This window comes from Ixodes scapularis, unplaced genomic scaffold (genome assembly GCF_016920785.2).
Source record: "Ixodes scapularis isolate PalLabHiFi unplaced genomic scaffold, ASM1692078v2 PGA_scaffold0__279_contigs__length_252992795, whole genome shotgun sequence".
In the NCBI taxonomy this organism is placed as follows: Eukaryota; Metazoa; Arthropoda; class Arachnida; order Ixodida; family Ixodidae; genus Ixodes; species Ixodes scapularis.
The window spans coordinates 9,698,666-9,713,504 of NW_024609835.1; the positions used below are offsets into that span (position 1 = coordinate 9,698,666).

General features: G+C 43.1%; 1 protein-coding gene across 1 annotated transcript in view; it reads left to right on the forward strand.

The window, feature by feature from the left end:
* The window catches only part of LOC8030844 (WASH complex subunit 2), a 64,699-nt gene that overhangs the window by 2,763 nt on the left and 47,097 nt on the right, over window positions 1-14,839 (forward strand). The window contains exons 4-7 of the mRNA XM_029979957.4: window positions 8,678-8,749; window positions 9,115-9,168; window positions 12,318-12,591; window positions 13,055-13,125. Of these exons, the coding sequence (XP_029835817.3) occupies window positions 8,678-8,749; window positions 9,115-9,168; window positions 12,318-12,591; window positions 13,055-13,125 (471 nt within the window). The remainder of the gene's footprint in view (window positions 1-8,677; window positions 8,750-9,114; window positions 9,169-12,317; window positions 12,592-13,054; window positions 13,126-14,839) is intronic.

Genomic DNA, 14,839 nt, shown 5'->3' on the forward strand with positions numbered 1-14,839 from the left:
ATAATTGAATTGGTGTTGAGATCACATGACCTTAATATTTTTTCGCTAAAGCTAGCATAGAAACTGAATTTGTTCATAGGTGATGTGACACCAAATCATATGATGTCATTTGCCCTGCTAAATTTAGCAGGGAAACTGAATTGGTGTTGAGGTCAGGTGGTGTAATTTTTTCATCTAAATTTAGCGGTGAAATTGTGGGAGGGGGGAGAGGATGGCAGGGTACAAAGGAGGAGGGGCGTACCCTCCCCCTTTTTTCCTCAAGAGCTGTGCTCTAATTTCACATTACAGAGATTTGTAAAAGTCTTTCATTTTTTCTTGGCTAAATAGAGCATTCTCTTCCTGTCAAACATCAAAACAAACGAGCAAACTACCCAAGGTAAATGGAGTAACAGGGATGGTTTTGCCATATGCCTGAGAGCGCGCTAAACATGTGCCTAAAACCGAAACGCCAGTCATACTCGTGGTTGGGCTTTATGGTCCCTAAGGGGGCACGATTGACACTCCTTATTAGTAGGCAAGGGGTTAAAGGTCCACTGACAGCCCCAGCATCAATACTTTTTTTTTGTCTGAAGTGCTTCGGGAGAGGGCCATATAACCCTAAAACATTTCATTAGAAAAAATGTTTCTAGCATATAAAACAACTTATCAAAATTTTGTGTCCTCCCCCAATCCCATCAAGCCGGGCTTCTCCTCGCTTCTGTTTCGCAGCAACATAGTTGGTAAAGTCGTTTTTCAGAAATTTAGTGTTGTTGCAAGTTGCTTTTTTGTGAGAATTATTAGTAACATTAATTGGATACATTTTTTACGACTATTACAAGTCCACTACGCCGCCGACTTCGAAATAGAAGAATTTGAAGCCCAGAAGTGTTGGTGATAAGGCATTTCGCGGTGTCCTAGTTTTAAGGCAGAATTGTATTCTTGCTAATACCCCTGTCAGATGGGCACCTCAAATGACATTTACCCCAATGTCATTCAGTGTAAATGTCATTTAGGCAGTGTCACACGGCAACTCAATTGGCATTTGACTTAAATGACATTCGAACTCAACTGAGTTCTCCCAAACTCATTTACGGCTGGTAAATGTAAAGTCTCGTCAACAGCGGTCAGCACAAGTTCCGCGAATCGAAATAAAACATTATAAATAATATAAATACGACTGAAAGCAATACTTGTACCAATTATTTTTAGAAAAAAATGCTTATAGCGTGTATATCTCGCACACCCTTCGCGATATATTTGTTTAATGTAGGTAGTACTCGCGGTCTCAGTTGCACGTCAGGAACGCGATCCGACGTTGTGGATCCATAGCACTACGATCATTCTCGTCAGCAGGCTCCATCGCTACAGGGTCACGGTTTTCGCTTGAACCGATCGCTGACGTAAACTGCAACGGGGTATATGAATCCGGCGAAGAACGAAAGAGAGAGAGGAACAACGGAGAGCAAGAAGCATGGAGTTCCGAAAGCATACGAGCCAAGCGGTGGAACGGATATGGCTACGGATTAATTGAGATTGCTGACGTCGTGTCATAGTTGCCACAAAACACCTTGCCTCAGTCAAATTGTGTACTTAGATTTTGTCACAGTGTTTGAATTCTATGTTCTGAGAGTTCATTACATTTTATTTGCTTAGTAAACAATAAAATAAACACTAGTTTGCCAGGTTAACAATAATGCAAACACTACATTGCTAGGTTAACAACAGACCGCTATCGTGATAGACATCACCCAAATGACATTTGAGTTACCCCTCTGACATGACACGACTTAAATGTCATTTGAAAATCCTAAAGGCCTTTAGCGTAAATGACATTCAAGGTGCCCGTCTGACAGGGGTATAACGCTAACTCCGATTTGGCCTTAAAAAAATTTAGTGAAGTGTGATTTGCTCGACATGGCAGAAAACTTTTATTCGGATGAATGCCTAAAACATGGTGTCAAGATGCCATCACATTAATCTTTGCCTAGTGAGTAGGATATTTTACTGAGGAAAACATACAGAGATTAGATTTACTAGTTGCACAAGTGGTTTTACATCCTGAGGCTATGCAAATTATTTCTGGACATCACCTTCAAAATCTAAAAACTAGAAACTTATTAAGTAGAAAAAAAAAATTAATTCTAGAAACCCTTGAGGTTCTTGCACTATTTGATGGCGTATAGTGCACACTGTTGGCTCCTTGCTGTTTCTTGCTTACAGGAAACAGAAGCGTTGTAACAAAATGTGCGCATCCCTTGTCATTCTCACGCAGTATACGTGTCCATTTGAATGCTCGTCGGCTGTGATCATTTGGGTTTTGATCAAACATCACAGTATGGGACCAAACCCGACTTTGCCGAGCTCTCTCCAATTATTTTTTCTCGAAGTGCGAAGGCAACTTGGTACAGAAAGTCTGATCAAACGAGCCATCATTGATTTTCCGGTCACCCTGACGATATGGCGTCTTTGAACGGCTGGTTGGGCCCTTGTACAATATCGAGGATAGGGTACAATATTGAGTAGATTTGCAAGCACCCACCCCCCACTTTCACTGATTTGGAGATTGTGCAAAGTCACATCAAGCTTCCACGTACCCAGAAAGGCCAATATTGGCCAAAATATTTATTGTTCACTTCGACAGAAGTCTACAAACAAAAAAGAAATAAAAAGAAAAGGAAAACTTCATCACTCCTTCTTTCTCTGTATTATGCTTTTATCCCTCTTCCCCATTACCCCTTTATTTTTTTTTCCTTTCGGTCTCTAAATGATTTTTCCGGAAAATGAATGGCAAAATACTGAAAATAGAAAACAAACGACCTTGCGTTGCTCAGTTGCCGAGCACAGTACCCACAATATTTTTCTTGTTTGGCTCTTTTCAGAGCAAAACAAGGTTGAGCGGCGGTGCCGTCGGCATCAACGTAACTGCGCGCATTGCATTATTGCACGTCACAAACGGAGAAACTGAATTGGTATTGAGGTCACATGACGTCAATTTCCCCGCTAAATTTAGCGAGAAAATTTTGGCTAAATTTCCCGCTAAATTTAGCAGGAAAATTTTCATTAAATAGAATGAGGGGAGGGGGGAGGGGCATAACCTCCTGTCCGTACCCTCCCCTCCTCCCCAAGAGCTGCGCTCTAATTTTGCATTACAGAGCATTGTAAACGTCTTTCATTATTCTTTACAGTTTATTGTTAAGTTTTCTTCAGCCTGTGTTGCAATATTTTTTGTTTGTCAACTTTCTTGATTTTGAGATAAGCGATCAAGAGGCACATGACATGTAGGAAGTTCGATTTGTGGGGCAAAAAGCTTTGTGGGTACTCAACTTTGCACTGACGAAGGATTTCTGTGAATACCGCAATGTGCATGTTTTCGCTGTTTTCCTTTTTTAATGAGCAAGCCTGAAAATAATTTTTTTATGTCTGGAAGCTTGTTTATCAGCCGCCATTTTGTATTTTTTCTGTCTCGCCCTTTTTTCGCCAAAATATTGATTTGCACTTCTTTGGTACTTTACCGTAAATGTCTGATCAGGTGCCCTTTAAAAAAGCACCAGTTAAGCTGTGAGGCACATGAGACATGTGTACATAGTGCAACACTCTTGGTGCACAGAAGCTGTCTTCTTTTTTTAGAATCTAAAGGCTGCGATTAACATTTCTAATAACATGGAAACTGCTATTTTGAGGCCTAATCCAAAAAAAAGAATGTACATCTCCTTTGACACCCTTTCAAAGTAAAATGCAAAAGAGCGCCAATGTCGTGTTTTTCGTTAAGGTGCAACCCCACTGTGCAGGACGTTTTGGTGCTTTTTTGACGGCTTATAACTTTCGTTCTATGTAACTTACAATTAAAGTTAATGTCAAATTAAAGAGCTGTTTTTTGGCAATCCTTTAATGTTTCAAAATTACGATTACTTTTATTTGTTAGTTAATAATTTATCTTTTAATAGACCGCAGTCTCTAATGTTGAAAAAATTATTCCTCGAGTTATAACGTCCCATTGTCCACGATAATTTACGTGAGAGTTTGGTTGCATGTAATAAATTAAAAAAGTGAGCAACGAGATGTACAGATAGTGTATATTTTAAAATGACATCATTTTAAGGCGCTATAAAAACGGAATCAAGTTAACTAATCAAAATAACGAGACATTAAATTATGAAGCATCCTTCAATATGACATTTTCCAGAACTTCCATATTGATATATTACACGTTAAAATGTTATAAGACCTCACTTTTCCCATTCAGTTACGGCAAATTGTAGTTTCTTAATATAAAGTACAGATGGCGACACGTGTTCAAGAACAGCTTGATGTGCATCTTCCGTCCTGTGCCGCTTGGAACGCCACGTGAAAGACAGAAAAATCGCCAGATGTCACGGTGTCAGATGCCTGGATGTCCGCAGTGAGCGAGCCAGAGATGTCAGAAACACAAGCGCGAGGCTGCGGGTGCACCAGAGCTACTTTTGCGCGCGTTCTACTGTGCGTCGGTACGCATTCCCGACGCGATCCAAATGAAATGGGCGCCATGAAACGCATTCTGCCATTTCAGATTCCGCCACGTATGCAAAAATATTTTAATGTTTTTATCACATGGAAACACCATTTTCGCAATCAAACTATGCTTGTCGGAATGGTTTGACTATATTTTGTTTCAAAAACCACCTCGGTGGCTCTTAAGTGGCAATGATATTAAAACAAAACACAAAACATTCAATCGTCTCAGTGTCTCTGAGCCAACGCACTGGCCCATAAATCTATATTTGTTGGGTTTAAATATCGGCAGAGGTGCCCGCAATCCGCCGGAGGTCAATCTGAGATTTCGGTTGCACGTCAAAAGATCTCCAATTAGACAAAATAAACCCGCAATTTTTTTTTTATTGGGGTGTGTTAAGTGATTGTTGTTGGTTTGTCTTGTGAAACCCTAAGATCTGAATATTTGCTTTGCTTTACCTTAGTTCGGAACGCAGCCAACGCTACGGGCTGATAAAGCCACTGAAGCAGCGCCAAGAGCGCAAGGTCAAGCTGTTTGTTCTCTTTCTATGCCTATGCGGTCGGGCTAAACTAGAACAACTGAGTAAGTTACGCTTCATAGACATCTTGGTGCTTAAAATAATGGTTGTCAGTTATCTGAAGCTTTTGAAATCACAGGAAACGCCTTTCCGTCCTCCAGAAATGTTTAAACAGTTCGTGACAAAGCAAAGCAATATTGCGCGAGCTGCCTGACACCGAAACTTTTGAATCATGACGATCGGCAGTTGCGTTTTATTCGTTACTAACCACCAAGATGGCGGCACCCACAATAATTTTGGGGGAAAAAGTGCCGATACTCTAAGCATAGCTCATTTGGTTTAGCTCACAGGCTAAACCAAGTCCGGCGGGGGACCGCTGGCCGAGTGTGGTGTGGCACCGCAGATCAGAGCACGTGGAGAAATGCTCGAGTGCGAGCTCCGTTCAAAGCACGGAGCTCACGCTTCGGAACCCAACGTTGGCGGAATGTGTAGGGACTAAATCCCCTCGATGTGTTTGCGTTGGTCTTTCAAATAACCTCAAAGGTGCCAGTGCACGAGGCCTGTGTCTCAAGTGGCCCTTGGAGGCGCAGCACTAAAATGACTGGCCCTTGAAAGCGAATGGCGGCGGAGCACCCGCTCGTGGCACGTGTCTTGCGCGTTTCCCCAACAATGGTTGGCGGTACTTGTAAAAAACTCCTTTATCAAGGGGCTTTGGCAGGGACCCTGGGTTCAGTCGCCTTTCTGCATCCTACCGTCGTGTGATCGTGTACCACATATACTGGGTAATGCACGTTAAAGACCCTGAGCTAACAGTTGCACTGCACTTCTTATAACCTTCAACGGGTAACAATGTCGCCCTACGAAACTGCTGCTCTCGAAAAAACTAACGACTAGTTTTGGATGTGCCGTTACACTGCATTTTTAATCTGTGTTCACTTGTTTGTGTTCTTTTTTTTTTTTTTGTCTACATCTTTGATTATTGGGCCCTTACTCATGATGAACCAGACTATAGGTGTCGGACTTCTGGAAAAGTATTGTATATCTAAGAAAATGGCACGTGAATGCAACAGACAAAAAAAAAAAAACACATAGGCACACTTAATAAAAATAATTAAAATAGAATTGATTATAATTGTGTTTTTAAAGGTTTGAGCGTACCAAGAGCTATAAAAACAAACTCGATGCTTTGGATGGTGCGTTTGTTCACTGGAAGTATAGTTCAGGGCAGTATGCTCGCACTTGTATATTCCGCTTCTGTATATGTGCAATACCCTCAGTTTTCGCGTGACTACACGCTTGTTTATCATCATTTATTTTCGTTTCCCACTGCAATTCAGTTCGTGTTCTTTTGTGTGCTACATGCATTAGAGACCAAGGTAACCCAAGAGCATTCTATTTCGCAGGTTGTAAAAAAGCCTATGCAACTTGCCACGTGTGCCACAATCAATACAAAATATTATAAGCTTCACATATGCCCGCTTGCCTGAGTAAACATTGTTGTTTGTCAAGAATAATTGTGACTGTATGAAATCACGTGGGAAAAAGCTCGTTCTAAGCACGCGACCGTCGGCATGCAGTGAATACTCATAATCGGTGCCGAGATGATTGGTAGCTGTCAGCAGGTGGAGTTTTTCTTTCAACCCAAGCTTAGAATGTTTCCTTCTTTTTCTTGTAAGCAATGAGGAGAGGACTTACACCAAATCTGAGGGTAATAAAGTACTATGAGCTTTCAAACATAATGGCCTGAGCAGTATATGTGTACAAGCTTTAGCCTTTAATGCACTCTTAACTTTCTATACACTCAACGCTAGTGCAAAATGCAGGGCTGTTTCACTCTTAAGTACCATGTGAGTGCTTACACTATATTTTATACAATGTCAAACTGTACCCGTTTGCATCTTTTTTTCATTTTTGCACACCACTACTTGCGCGCATAAATCACCAAATTAAGACTGGTACAGGATGCCACAAAAAAAAAAAGTTTTTTTTACTTCAAAAATAAACTATGCGTCGTTTAACGCTCTTTTTCGGCCAAAAGGTAGCGCTAGGTTACAACCAGATGCCAAAGTTTCATCCCGAACGGACACCTTATTCAAAAGTTATAAGTGATTTTCTGAAAATTTCAATGGGAAAATGAAGCCCATTTTTGCCCGTTTTCGGTTTCTGGTGCCATAGAGCCGCATGTATTCGAAAGCTCCGTCGGTCGCCATTTTCCCAATGAACGTTTCAGAAAATCACTTAAATTTTGAATAAACTATCGGATCGGGCTGAACTTTGACATCTGGTTGTGACCTCTAGCGCTGCCTTCTGGCGGAAAATGAGCGTTCGGCGATTCCTAGTTTATTCTTGGAGTAAAAAAACAAGCCCTGTATTTTTTTTTTTTGTAAAATCCTGTACTATGTTTAAACTGTGGAAAGGCTATCCACAGACCAAGAATCTTTGCCTGGCCAGTCATTGTATTTATCACTGAATTCGTTAATTATTATAATAACGAATTAATGATAATTAATTATTATCATTTATTGCTGTGAGTTAATTTTTAACCTCGGCATTTTTTTTATTATGACTCCCGCACCAGCCCTACTTTGGGTTTACCAAACTCAACATCTAAACCTGAGTATCATTTTTTTGTGTTTTCCAGTCTCGTGGTTTTGGTCAAAATGAACACCCAGCTACCTTTTTTTAGGTAGTTAATTTCTTAGACTAGAATTTTGGACACCCAGGTCTATTCCGTCAGCTCGTTTTCCTGGAAATCCACAAAGAGCCAAACACATGCACGACAAAAGCGCTGGCCCGTCATATTGCCGCCCGCCGAGCCGAGAAAGCAACGCTCAGTCACGGACTTCTAGAAGATTTGCGTTCATTTTTTCACCAGGCGTAACTTTCGCCCTGTTTTCTTGTTCTCGAAAGTGCCAGTTCATCCTCGCCCCGAGCGCGCGACGCTCGAACCTTCTTTGCCGAACTTTCGAGATGGTGACGCACTGTAGATAAGCAGCCGCCGGCGACCTCGTCGAGTCACTCTCGCTCTCGCTCTCTGTCACGCTGCCGAATCGCCGCCTGCTTTTCTGCTACCTCGACGCTCTTTCCTTACTTTTTTTTTGTTTGGCACAAGTTCGCCGATTAAGCCTTTATTTTTCAGTTCACTATTCGTCCTCTTGTCACCTTCATTCGTGTCAACATAAATCTAATCATATTGAAATATGTGTAATTGGCCTCTGCAATCTTTGGTAACGGCGCTCAGGCAATTTTATATTTTTCAACGCGTCGGTGGTTTGGTTGTGCACGTGTCTCGCCATTTGGCTCGGGACGATTTTCGCGTTTTGTTCTGCCCACATTTGCTAGAGACGTGAGCTCGGAGCATAGGTAATTGGCCCCCTTGCACGAGAAATGGCGCAGCTGTGCGCGTTCCAAAGAAAGCTCGAGCAGAGAAAAACAAGCAAGGGGCCAGGGATGTCAAATTCAGGATATAGAAAAATACCCCACTGTATCGAAGCGCCACCACACACGATTTCTCGGATTGATGAACAGGCTTGGAAGGCGATCCCACCGCCATCTGTTGGTTCAGAATCACACTAACCAAAAGTGGGGTTGCACCTTAACGGTGTCGCTCAGCGTACAGAACAGCACGACTCAGATGTCTTGGTAACCTAAAAAGTTGTAAATTTGTTTTATGTTTTCTTTCTCCCTGCTAGGTGTCTGGTGTGAAGGTCAACAATGTCATCAATGATTTCAACCATCTCAGTAGCCTTCAATTCATAGAAAATGTGAGTACGGCAGAAAGTTTACCACCTCATCGCAGAACCTGACAAAACTGGTGGTTGCAAAGTGCAGCTCAGGTGCATACCACTGAATGATTGCTAGTCCGATTGGTTTTAACCAATATCTGACTAAAAGAGATAAATAAAAAAAAGGTTTCCTTGTTGTTGGCTATGTCCCAAGATGTAAATATAAAAGAAGTGTGCTCTTATTCTTGTCATTCAGAAGGTGGTGGTTGCTTAAAGCTTGCTGAAGCCGTTTCACTGCCGTCCCCCCTTGGGCTTTTCCGTCTTCTAGCCGCAGCTTGTGAATTTCTACGGTTGTGTGCAGTTTTTCTCGCTTGCCTTCTTTGACAAAGTCTACTCTTTGGCAGAGGGTCTACGATGAAGAAGCGAGGGAACCTGAGAAGGCTCAGAGTGAAGCTCAGGTGAGTTATATCTGCTTCACCAGATGGCAGCGGCCACCTGGAGTCGGTGAGAAAACAGGAATGCATGCTTACAGATGTCGCAAGAAACTCGGCAACAATGCTCATTTCTTTGCTATGTCACCTCTTTGTAAAAAATAGAAAAGAATAGTGAACAGAGTTCTTGCCCAACATCTCCCGAGATTGAGCATAAGCTTGGCATTGCTTAAATCAATGTCTAGAATCGGACTTTTTTTTGGGGGGGGCATGTATTTTATAGATGTTGTTTGGCAAATACCATAAAAGCTGGTACTCAAATCCTCGACGGGATTTGGGTGTCAGCTCTTCTGGGGCCCACATGCTCGACAGCCCGGTGCGGTTCAGCAGCCGGCTTCCCTCTAGAATTATAGGCGGGGGCAGAATGTGGCACTTTACAAGTGCAACATGGGGGGTCAAGGAGGAAAGTATGAGAAAGAGAGCGACAGAAGAGAGCAGACGATAGGTGACGTGTTTGTTTTGCTGCGACGGGTTGAAGTTGTTTGAGCCTTTGTTTGTCAACTTTTTCTTTCATAGCAACAGCAGTCGCTGGTAAGGTTTTGCAGTGAATCCCCTGCTGCGTTTACTGTAGTGTCGTCGTGGTCGACATCACGGCGTCACGTGACACTGCGGCGATCAGCAGGGATATTCTCTCGCTAAATCTGGCGTGTAAATTTCCCGCTAAGTTTGGCAAGAAAATTTCTACGCCAAACATCACAATGTCGCGTGACGTCACGGTTAAGTGTGCAGTGTGATTGTGTGTACGGTAGTTTGTGTTTAGCAAAGTTGGCAGAGCCTTGGCTGTCACCACAGTTAACTTGCATGAAGTGGCAAGGAACCGGGAATTTTTCATACACGTTCTCGTAAGAAATAAAGCTAAAAAGAAGACTAGGTACATACATTCATATTAAAAATAGCGCAAAAAAGACGGGACAAAAAGACAGAAGCACACAGGATAGCGCTTGTCCTTTGTGCTTCTTCGTCTTTTTGTCCCATCTTTTTTGCGCTATTTGCAGGGTTGGGCAGTATCGCGATACAAGTGTATCGCAATAGTATTTCAGAAATACATTTTGTATCACTATTTCTGTATCGCGATACCTTTTTTTCACTAGTATCTGTATTCCTGTGTTGAAATGCATTTTGAATGTTTCTTTGTTTTGCGATACAATCAGGATGAAATGTATTTTGTTACATTTCTTGAGAAATACACCCACCCCCCACCCCTCAAAAAAAAAAAAAAAAAAAAAAAAAAAAATTTGAAAGCATTTTCTTTTTTTTTTTTACTTCTGAGGACATTGGGGTCAAGGAGATGCTGGGGCATTGTTACCTTGCTGACCAAGGTTCCTTCCGATTCTCCAAACTATTTTTCTATGCGTCCTCTTCTCTCTTCTGAGAAGTGTTGCGTAGTCGGGGACTCGAACCAGGTGGCGTGCCAGGAGTGGAGGCAGAGCATCTTGTGCCGCAGGTCCTTAGGTAGGGGTTTCTTGAGTCATTGTTTGCTGGCATCCAAAGCCCGCTGCTAACCGTCTCGCTCGCCTTCGCGTACACAGTACACCCAGCCGGCAAAGCTGATTCACAGTCCATTGCAGCACGAGCCTGGCGGTGGTTGACTTGAAATAGTAGGATGACTCACGCAGTAAAGTTCAACACGTATTCTAATGCGTCTGCGGCTGCGCCCGTGATATTGCACGGCTCAAGGATACGTCATCAGTCGATGTGAAAGTGACCCGCTGCTCTGGTGATCCGAAACCCAGGACGGAGGTCAGACGTGGCCTTGCTGTGCCGACCCAGACTTCGTACACCTGCGACTCGTCTCGAGCACACAGTTTCTCGGAGAGCTCGCACCTGTGCCGGCAATATCGGGTCGCAATCCACGAGGTCTCTATCTGGAGTATGCAAGACGAAACTTGAGGACTGCAATCCATGCGTCGGTGGCGGAGGTTCGGTAGGAAGAACCTTCACAACAGGGATGCCACCGTATCTATCGTTTTATCAACCGTAACAGAAGGCATGTGTTCCAGGATGCTTCAGGTGGCCCACTATTCTCGAAAATTCCAAATGACACTGCCTGCATGATCTTCAAGGTAAGCTACAACGAAAGCACGTATTGTCCTTTCGTACAACAGCGTGGTACAGTTTCATGTTCAAGGCCACACCTAAAGACAAAGAATACCAGTTGATTCCGCCGTGACATCATGTGATAAATGTTGACAGGGGCGTCCTTATTGGACAGGGGCATGGTGACATTTTGATGGAATTTAGGATGACATAGAATTTATATAGAGGTCGAAGTCTTTTCGTATCCCTCGTCAGACAGACAGGATGTCAGGAAAGGGACCGTGGTCAGTCTTTGATGGAACGTTTTTTTGAGCCCACTGAAGACTACTCGTCGTCCAAAATCACTACCTTCAAGGCAAAGTGCCAAGCCTACAGGAAAGTAATTTCAGAGTCGAAAACTTCAAACTTCAAGCTTCATCCCATTTGGTGTCTCATACAAATTTGAAAAATGTACTGCAGTATCAGTATTTCTGTATTTGTATTTCTGCCCTCCCTAAAATGTATTCCTGTATTTGTGTTTTCAAATACTTTTTGCCTCTATTTAAAATGCATTTCCGATACGTGTCGCGATGCACTTTTACAGATATATTTCAGTATCAGTATTTTAGCTACTATTGTAATGTATCCCCGTATTTCTATTTCGAAATACATTTTTGAGTATTCCTGCCCAACCTTGGCTATTTTTAATGTGAATGTCAATTAGCAACTTGCCCAGCAGACCAAGCTTTTAGGTACAGACCTTGCAAGTGACGTTTTGCCGCTTCCCTCTCTAATAGTGTCGCCAGCAGTATGGGCTCGTCAGGGCCGCGGATGTCCGCGTCTAAGCCCCGCCGTTTCAGGGCAGCAGATATGCGTGGGAAGACAATGGATTTGTTTGTCTAGACCGTGGGTTCTCAAAGAGCCATCTATGAATGCCGAACTATGGGTGAAACTCTGCCTTGTTTCATGCCTTAAAGTTTTCGCGTCTGTAGGTTTCTGAACTGCTTTGCTGCGTCGATGCCGCGACCAAGAGGGCTTCCTCGGCTCTCAGTCAAGCCAGGTCCTTGAGATTCAGAAGTTTGAGATCCGATGCATTGCAGGCCGAGAGCAAGGAGCAGCAGGAGGCGGAGCTGGTGCGTCGGATGCGGGATGCGTTCCAGCACGGGGTGCAGGTGGTGCGCTCCTCGCTGGAGTTTGTGGACCTGAACCAGGAGGGGGACTCGGACGAGGACTCCGAGGACGAGGGGGCACCGCCTGCCGAGCCGCTCTTCCGCTCCCGGGACCCCTACCTGCACCGGGCCCTGCCCCTGCTCATCGGCAGCCAGGCCTTCGTGCAGGACGACAGGGTCGGCCTTGGGGACCTCCTCAGCGAGGGTGCGTGGCCCCCCTCCCCCCATCCCTCTTGTGCACGGCGGGAGACACTGGCGGCCTTGTTTGTTTGTTTGCATTTATTCGCACCCCAATATCTGGGGTAGCTAGGTAGAAGTCTACACCACTTGGCTGGCAACGACAACAAAACAGCATTGCAGAATGAAAAAAAAACTGCAAAAATATATGCAAGAAACGAAACAGTAAAACAATCTAATAACAAAAATGCTACAGCATATTATTAAAACAGTTACTAAAACAGTTGTATGGGATTATACAAAAGTAAAGCTTGGGGTATGGGTTGAAATGTTTATTCCTTTGCGGGGAGGGGGTACTATGGGTGGCCTCTGTTGCGGGGCCGGCTTTTACTTCGCGTTGGACGTCTGCCACCGATGAACGGAAGCTGTGCATGGAAGCCCTGGTCTTTTGCTCTCGATGAAAGTGTTTTTCTTTTCCTAATTACTTGCAGACGAGGAGGAGGAAGAAAAAAGCAGTCGAGGAGAGTACGAAAGCGACCGGTCGGAGAGCGACTTTGACGAGGTGAGTGGTTGCGATTCTTGAATCTCTGCGATTCTTATGCACAGAGTGGTTTCACCTTCTGGCTTACCTATTTTGCTAGCTAAGTAGGAAGATTGTTACCTTGTTTTCCAAAACTAAAGTAACAAATTGAAATAATGCATTGCTTTCCGCATTATTTTTTGAGTTTGGGAAGCTGGCAGCTGAGATGAAGCTAGAAAATACTTGTGTGGTACGAAAAGTGTGTCAAATTGGTCGACACTAACCCGTCGAATCCAGTTCATTTTGTCTCGTTCCTTCGCTTGCGTGGGGCAATTCTTGAGAACGGTCGGACGGATTTGACACATGCTCGAATAGGCACGGCCCTTTACTCTTTAGCTTTTTTGGAATGCCAGTCTTCGATGGATCTTTCTCTAAAGACCCTCAATGTCTTGCAAAAGTAGCGTCAAATGTGCCAGTGCACTTGGCCCATGTCTTGGGCGGCCGTTGGAAGCAAATGGTGGCGCAGAACTGAAATGAGCGGTCCTTGGAAGCGAATGGTGGCGGAGCACTGCTCATGGCACGTGTCTTTACACAACAATGATTGGCGGTATTTGTGAGCATTAATTTTGTCGAGGGACTTTACCTTTTTCTGGTAATGAGCGCCGTCTAGTGGTTTTTCTGAGAGCTACAAGCAAAGAGCACACCCAAGTAGACAAACAGTTGCTCTTGCTGCGCGCTATCATCCTTCGTAAGCCGTCGTCGTCTTTCACTTTCATCCTGATATTTTTGGCAACTAACTTCCATGTCGTGTCCTTTTCTCTCAAGCATTTCACAAGCCATGCACTTGCCAATAAGTAAGCAATTTTTATAGTTTTCTAATGTGATTTACTATCTTTACTGCCCGATACCTTTACCTGTACTGCCTTTACAGCCTGATACCTTTAAGCAAAGTACTACAGTGCAATCCACTTATAACGATTATGAGAAAACCCGAAAATTCAATCGTTACCACCGATTATTGTTGTATTAGAAACTGAGCATTTCTAGTCTAGAAACTCTAGAAACTAATCGTTATAAGCGGTACATTGTTATATCTGGTATCGTTATAAGTGGATTGCATAGTATGTATTTATTGAGTAGTCATATCTTACTTCGTTGGTATTTTGGTCAATTTCTCCGCAACCATTTTTTCACCATACTCGGAAAGAAAACGAAGTCTCGAGAGGCAAAGAATTGCTTGTAAACAACAAAAACAATGACAGACGAAGGGTATTCCTACTCAGTGTGTCGAACCAAAATTTTTATCGGTTCAGGTTCCCAGCTCTCAGTTCATTTGCGGGGAGCAAAAATAACGGTTCAAACCAGTTTGAGCAACTAAATTGAGAATATATTTTTCCTCATTGTTTTGGCAATGGGCACTATTTTCGCCTTGAAACGAGTAACTATACAGTTTTTTCGTTGTTCATACAATCCACTTTTATTTTCAGGTACCAAAAAAAAAAAAAGGAATTGAGTTACTTATGCAACAGTAAAAAAAAAAAAAAATCAAGATTAACGTACGAAACATAGTTATGCTAATTAACATTCATTTGTTTACCTCAGTCACATGTATTTTATCTGAAGCGAAAGGCTGTCGCAAACTGTGGTAGGTTGCCTAAAATATCCGTGATTGTTGCAACTTTGCGTCGCAGTATTAAAAGTTGATTCATAGTTGTGCTTTTCAACTAAGGAATTAATTACAGTGAGTAAAGTCATG